Raw genomic sequence first — 7,366 nt, 5'->3', positions numbered from 1 at the left:
CAAAGAGACTTCACGAAGCAACATGCATTGGCCTTGCAGCCATCGTTGGGGTAGTAGGAAGTGTAACAGCTATGTCAAGTCCGTGGGAGAGAGGTGCCAGGACTGCCAGGTATGTACAAGTGCAGATTCCTCTACCCGATGCATGTCAGCAGCCGTCATCGATGAGACGTTATTGATAATCTACCCGCCAATCCAGAAGTGTAGAGAACTGGACAGTACGCCGACGCATACTCGACTCGCGCATATGTACGATGTGGAAAACTTTGTCCGAGGGTTTCGCAACGCAGAGCTCAACGCTGCGTGCATCGTGGTGATGATGAGGGACGGTGCATCAGAGAGAGCGTTGCTGGACGCATTGGCCGTGATTCAAGAGAATGATACAGAGTGGTATGATCGGATCAAGTATGTTGTGCCACAGGGGATCAGCCAATATAAAGAAGAAGCCAACGGCTAGGTTTGATATAGGCATCCATGGAAGGGCATGGCGTTGAAGAGTTCAAGGGCTTAGATAATGCTCTGATTATAGGCACAACGGACTTGTTGTGTACAGGCTTCGGGGAGCAAGAAAACGTGAGACCTTGATACGCGGTTTGTGTCAAAATAAACTCAGCAAAAGGTATCCTAAACTTAGCAAAGATATCCTAAACTTATGCTAAGTTACCTAAGTCTTTTATCATTTGACGTTAGGATTGAGGTCCTGAGTTTTCTTTCCTCCCTAGGAAGGATACCTACCTTCTATGTAGTAGTGTCAGAAGCAGATACCTGGTCAAAAACTCCGACCCTCCAATAACAACAATTTCCAACCTCAGACAACCAATAACTTAGTACTAACTAGTCCGTCGTCTTTTTCGCAGCTATTGGATTTCTGCCAGATACGGTACTATCAATAACTTCAACGGATCCTTTGCCATTGAGGTTTTTCGGGACTTTACGTTTGAGCCTTTCAGGTGCCACTGACATCTTCAATAAATGTGTATCCTTTAAGATTAAATACACATCGGCCTCGCTAGTTGCAGAGTTCGGTATTTGCGTCCTTCATCAACCACCGACCTACCTATCCTCCAAGATTGGTAGTAGCCCGGTAAGGTACCTAACCAGTACATACCAAGGTAGGTACCTAATCAGGCTGCTCTCACCGCCTAGCACCCCTACCTACCTTAGGTTAGGTAGCACCTTGCCTTACCTGTACCTACTATAAGGTACTAGTAGATACTGGCTTAGTACCCCTCTACTTCACTGGTCCCTTAACCGGGGTCCTCCTTTGTTTGGCCTCACCGAGCAAATCAAAGCGCCCACAGCCCTCCTGCTCCAATTCGCGAATAAAGGAAGAGAGGGGCACTGAGCAAATCCCCTCTTAAAAAAGACACCCCAGTCTATTGAGATAAGTAGATAATTGTCCGGTAATTATCGTACATGTTCCGAAGATCAGTCTGTCATTCTCACTTCTGAGTTTCATTTTCCTTCTTCATCTTCTCCCCAAAGACGGACTCTCCAGGTTTCTTTTCCTTTCCAGCGCGCACACGTAGCTCACTTGACACAATTCAGCAAAGATGGCTCAACAAACCACCCTTCAGGAGTTCAACTCCGTCTACCCCAAGCTTGAGGAGGCTCTTCTCGACCATGCCCGCTCCTACAAGCTCCCTCAAGAGCAGCTCGACTGGTACAAAAGAGTAAGTATAGAATGAAAGCTGTTCATCAGTATATATCGAGTTCCAATTTGAACTGACACGCTGCTTCGTAGTCTCTCGAAGTCAACCCTCTCGGTGGAAAATGCAACCGCGGCATGTCCGTCCCTGACTCGGTCTCCCTCCTCCTCGAGAAGCCTCTTACCGAAGAGCAGTATTTCCAAGCTGCTACGCTTGGCTGGATGACGGAGCTTCTCCAGGCCTTCTTTCTCGTTTCCGACGACATCATGGATTCGAGTATTACCCGCCGTGGCCAGCCCTGTTGGTACCGCCAAGAGGGTGTTGGCATGATAGCTATCAACGACGCTTTCATGCTTGAATCCGCCATTTACACCCTTCTCAAGAAGTACTTCCGCTCCCACCCGGCCTACATCGATCTTATCGAGCTTTTCCACGAGACCACCTTTCAGACAGAGCTCGGCCAGCTGTGCGACCTACTCACCGCTCCTGAAGACAATGTCAACCTCGACAACTTCTCTCTTGAGAAGTATAGTTTCATTGTCATTTATAAGACCGCCTATTACTCATTCTACCTCCCCGTCGCCCTCGCCCTTCACCAGCTCAACCTCGCCACTCCCAGCAACCTCAAGCAAGCTGAGGATATCCTCATTCCTCTCGGGGAGTACTTTCAAATCCAAGATGACTACCTTGACAACTTCGGCAAGCCTGAGCATATAGGCAAGATCGGCACCGACATCAAGGATAACAAGTGCTCTTGGCTCGTCAACCAGGCCCTGGCCGTAGCAACCCCTGAGCAGCGAAAGATTCTTGAGGAAAACTATGGCCGCAAGGACGATGAGAAGGAGAAGGTCGTCAAGAAGCTTTACGATGACCTCAATCTTGAGCAGCGTTATCTGGACTATGAAGAGAAAGTTGTCGGCCAAATCCGTGAGCGCATTGCTAACATCGATGAGAACGATGGTCTCAAGAAAACTGTTTTCGAGGCCTTCCTTGCCAAGATCTACAAGCGCAGCAAGTAAACTAAAAGCTCTGAATTGAATCATATCCATACATGAGTGCAAAAGGAAAGGGTGCGATAGACGACCGAATTCCAAAGGTTGATTTCAGAGCAAAAGTGGCAGATGTGTCACCGCCATATAGACCAGCGGCACGTACGATGACCCAAGTAATCAAATTGAGAAGATATGGAAGAAGATAGCTGATATCATAAAATGTATGGTAAACCTACTCTTCAAGGAAAAGATGGAACCCGCCATCTTGTACCAATGCGAGCCTCTGCTCTTGTTCAAGGATATATAGAAGATCAAGAAAGAAGTCGTGCAAAACAAAAACTCCAGGAAAACGGCAAAAGGAACGCATGACGGCAAAACCAGACATAACTCGTAAGCCCCTGCCCGAGCCTGGCATTGCTTTCTCTTTACCGCTTCCACTCCTGTTCACCCAAACCAGTACTATGTACCACTGCCGCACGTAATATTCTGATTCGTAAAGACGGCCACAAAGTCATGATTGAGGGACGTTTATTCTTTGGACATGATTGCATAAGCTTTTAACGTCACCTTCAATAGCCCATCGTTTGTGAAAGGAAGTAAGGAAGGTTCCGGCCTCTGTTTAATTCCTTGACGAGAAGCCCATCGTCCCGGCTCGATTAATCAACGGCTCTCGCGGACGAGGATCACGGCCACGAGACTGTTCGAGCGGCGCAGTGTTTTCTCGACGTAACGATCGGATTGGCAAAGGAGGAACAGGAGGAGCATGGCTAGGCGATTGTTGGGTTCCTGTGATAGACCGGCTCCGAGGACGGCTAACAACCGTCATGGACGAAGAAGAGGGCAGAGGTCGAGACTGCCCTACAAGACCAGAGGCACTCCCAGTGTTGAATGAATTGTTCGTCGATCCCCCAGTAGCGAGACTGATTAAGGGACCACCGGCTGGGGCCTTTACACCATGGCCCTTGTTCTCGCGCCAGCGAGGCGGCTCAGGGAAGCTGTTGGTAAGATTTACTAGCGGCTGTGGCATATCTGGGACCTTCTCAGACGTGGTAGGACGCCTATTGGGATCTCGGACAGATCGACTACGGTAGCGTGGCTGAGAAGACTGATCTGTTCCCAAAGGAAACCATGATTTTGAAACTGCCATGTTCTCATTAGGAGACGTTGGCGAGACAACACCACCGTTGAGAAGTGAAGGACCCTCTGTGAAAGCGGTATTTGTTGAAGGAACACTGTTGTTGATTGGCGCTCGCTCAGAGATCTTGCGCTTTTGCTCATATCCTTGACCCAGGAGCGAGGCTCCTTTTGTGAAAGCCGCGTTGGTGGGAGGGAGGCTGATGACAGGCGCCCGTTCAGCTATTTTGCGTTTCTCTTCGTATACTTGACCCAAAAGCCCCGTAGAAGAGAATTGCGCCTCGTCTCGAGGCGTTGGCGGTGACCTATGCTTTTGATGTGTTGATTTGGACGATGTTAATACGTTTGGCTGTTTGCAGGTCGCCTTCCGGACGAGTCCACTTTTAAACTCAGTATCATGATCCCCATGTTTTGTTTTGTCCTGTTCTAGATCTTTGCCGAACTCCTCCAGGGGTTTATCAAAGCGGTCCATATCAAGAAGTGGCTGGAAAGCGCCAATGGTGTATGGCGTCTCGTCAACAAAAACCTGCGTACTATGCCCTTTATGTGTGGCAGAACTCTTCGTTCTGGAAATGGCTTTAGGAACCGTGTCGTTTTCTAAGTGCATGGCAAGTTGCGGGGGCTTATCCTTTTTCTCGAAGTCAACCTGCTTATTGACAAGATACCAGCTTCGCCAACGTTGCACAAGTTCAAGAAAACGCCTGGCAAGCTTTCCGTCTTCAGCGCAGAAGAAATGAACAAAATTCTCGCCGTTTGGAAAAACGAATGTCTTCTGTTGGCTCTTAACAGCATAGCAAAAGCGACGGGGGGCCTTTAAATGACGCCTGGCCTCACTCTCTCTTGGTGTATAAATGTCAAAATCTGATAAGTGACACAGGACAGTACTGTCTTTATCCGAAGCCTTTGAATCAGGCTTCTTGGAAGCAAACATCTGACCAGATTCCAGCAAGGTAATCCATCGCTTGTTCCATTTACCTGGCCTGGAAGAGTGGTACATTTGTAGCGTGAAGCCTGGGGGAGGGGTTGGGGTTCGTGGGACAGACTTCATATCGAGATCAGGGTCATCGGATTGTGAGATATCATTGGTGACAACAAGAAGGGAGTTCTGCTGGTCACGATCCCAAGAATTCATAACGTCACGAATTCGTTCATAACGGCGAAGGCGCCGTTCGAGACCAAGTTCAACGTAGCATTCGATCAACACGCTTGCCTTGGGGTCGATATCATGGCTGGTCAGGTTGGCGGTCGAGTAGAGGATATCAACAGGAGAGGTATCAGTGTTGACAGGAAGATTGATGACTGATGATAGGCATCGTACGCACACGCGCTACAGAGAAACCCCATGTTAGAATCTGAACGAGCACACCTGAGGATTAGGGATACAACTTACTCTCTCACCTCCATTACTGGCCGAAGTTGGGGCGTCAGTGCCTGGCACGATACCTTTACCACCCTGTTCTATGAAACTCATTTTTCCTGGTGATGAAGATTCCTCAGGACTGGTAGGCCGGCTGAGATCAAGAGAAAAGACTGTTGGTGCCCCTGGGCTTGGCGTGCCGGCTTGGCTTGTCAAGGCATTCGATCGCCGAGTGCGATAGAGAAATGAAAACTTGTCAAGAACAAGAAATCGTGGAAATTTGGGGGACGGAGTCGGCAGTTGCGCTCGGCGGCGGGCTAGGTCGCGTTTCTTCTGCTCGGCGAGGATGCGATCAGTCTCAGCCTCAAGACGGGCGGCTAGGCGTTCAGCCTCGTCTTCCTCGCGCTCAAGGTCCCCTCGTTCGATTTTTGCAGCGCGTTCGGCAGTTTCAGTATTGATACGCAAGGCATGTAGATTGCGACGTTTAAATCTGGCAATATCGCTCGCAGACGGCACGGTGCGAAGTATAGGTGATTCTGGAGCTGGCAGATCAAAAGTATATGTCGGTGGAAGGGGTTTGAACAAGTCTGGGCCCCGGGGACGACTTCGGCTGCGGCTGCGGCTGCGGCTGCGGCTGCGGTCACGGCCAGTAAGATGCGCAGTGCTGCGGGAGAACTCTTGGTTCAAATCTGGTGATCGTAGAGGTAGAGGTTTCGAAGCTAAGTTCGAAAGGAATGGTGGGATATTCGTAGTTTTAGGCGTTAGAACATATAACGGACTTGCCAGGGGGCTACTGGGGCCGGGTGGGACAGCGGGCGACGGTGCGGTCTGAGACTCTGCTGAGGCCAAGTTTAAATTGCCTGATGTGCCAACGAAGCTTTGTGCACACGGCGACACCAGTACTGACGGATACGGGGAGCGAATGATCGAAGGCACAGAACACAGCGAATCCTGACGGTGCCTATTGGGCCCATTGCCATTAGCAGCGCTGGCCGGCGCAATTCGTGGAGAGAGGCTACCAATGACCCCTGTAACGCCCCCCGCGAGACCTTTCAAGAATTCGACTCCGCGATTGCCAACTGAAACCGAGACTGAGGGGGACGGCAGCGCTGGGACCACCGGCTCAATAAGTTTTCGTTCGCGCGATAAAGTTAATAACGAAGTCACACTCCTGGACCGGCGTCGAACGGTTCGCGCGGCTAATGTTGGTGAGTCAGAGTTAAGCCGTGGATAACAGTCCCCCTCGGCAAGATGGGCTCCTTCTGATGGCGGGTCGGCATAAACCTCAAATGTTTTTCGAGATTCAGCACACACACTTTTCCCGCGTAAATTTCTATATTTCGAGAAGTCTGGTATTGGTGGTTTTGTATCATTGATTGGGAACTGCAAGTAGTCATGAAATTGCAATGGGGCAGCCGCGACCGCCACTGACGACGACATACTAATGGTGCTGCCGCTAACGAATTTGTTCCTGCAGTGGTGAATGGACCCTTGAATAGCACTGATGCAGCCCTATCGGACCCTTTGAGGACCTGAAGCGCCCAATAAGGTTTTCGGATCGAGCCGTTGTTGCAAGATTGGGCAGGTCGTCGCTTAAGATCGCCGACAGGGTTGATCTTAGGTAGCAGGTAGGCAGGTGTTTTCGTATCAGGCTCGTCTACTCCACGGAAGTTGATAAATGATAGGAAACGACTGACAATAAAAGCCGACGGCTTTTAATAGCATCCATGAGAACTTGAATTTTCGATTCGATGATCAGCAAACGATTGCTTTCGTATCTAGATAACACGAGACCGAAACTCAAAAAGCGTTCACACCAGGTGAACAATGCTGATTGCTGATGTTGGAATAAGAGCTTGGGTTAAGCTGATCGTGCAAGTTTTTTCAAAGAAGATGCTGTGAGGAGAGCAACCAGCGGCCACAATTTTTGCAGTTTGAACAAGCAGTCGACGAGAATGCAAGGCGAGGGCGCCGAAGGGGGCGGGAGTCAGCATCCATAATAACAGAAGCAAGCACCACATGACTTGACGAGAAAGTGCAGACTCATCCCTAGACAAAGCTCGATTTTCGGTAATGTAATGAAAGCCCGCTCAATCGCAGCAATGGTATGTGGCCAGGTGCAAGAGGTGAGTCTCTGGTATGAGGACAGGTTTTTAAGGGCCGAGGTGCAACTTGCTCCCTTTAGACATTCATTCCAGTGTTCAACAACGCATAAATACTTCCTAGAATGGGGGCGG

The 7,366-nt window shown here is 49.7% G+C and overlaps 3 protein-coding genes across 3 annotated transcripts; 2 read left to right on the top strand and 1 right to left on the bottom strand.

Moving 5' to 3' along the window:
- Positions 1-71: 71 nt before the first annotated feature.
- FPRO_04858 (uncharacterized protein) lies at positions 72-454 on the top strand (the record flags this gene model as incomplete). Its single annotated transcript, XM_031230414.1, has 2 exons — positions 72-109; positions 217-454. 2 exons carry the CDS (start codon positions 72-74, stop codon positions 452-454), a joined length of 276 nt encoding a protein of 91 aa, XP_031080553.1.
- A 1,096-nt stretch (positions 455-1,550) lies between these two features.
- FPRO_04857 (putative farnesyl-pyrophosphate synthetase) lies at positions 1,551-2,665 on the top strand (the record flags this gene model as incomplete). The annotated part of the gene is made up of 2 exons (XM_031230413.1): positions 1,551-1,670; positions 1,742-2,665. The coding sequence occupies 2 exons, from the start codon at positions 1,551-1,553 to the stop codon at positions 2,663-2,665; spliced, it is 1,044 nt and encodes a 347-aa protein (XP_031080552.1).
- Positions 2,666-3,257: 592 nt separating this feature from the next.
- Positions 3,258-6,569, bottom strand: FPRO_04856 (uncharacterized protein; the record flags this gene model as incomplete). Its single annotated transcript, XM_031230412.1, has 2 exons — positions 3,258-5,099; positions 5,163-6,569. 2 exons carry the CDS (start codon positions 6,567-6,569, stop codon positions 3,258-3,260), a joined length of 3,249 nt encoding a protein of 1,082 aa, XP_031080551.1.
- Between the last annotated feature and the right edge of the window lie 797 nt (positions 6,570-7,366).

Source organism: Fusarium proliferatum (assembly GCF_900067095.1).
Source record: "Fusarium proliferatum ET1 genome assembly, contig: FPRO_scaffold004, whole genome shotgun sequence".
In the NCBI taxonomy this organism is placed as follows: Eukaryota; Fungi; Ascomycota; class Sordariomycetes; order Hypocreales; family Nectriaceae; genus Fusarium; species Fusarium proliferatum.
This window is presented reverse-complemented; position numbering and strand designations above follow the sequence as displayed.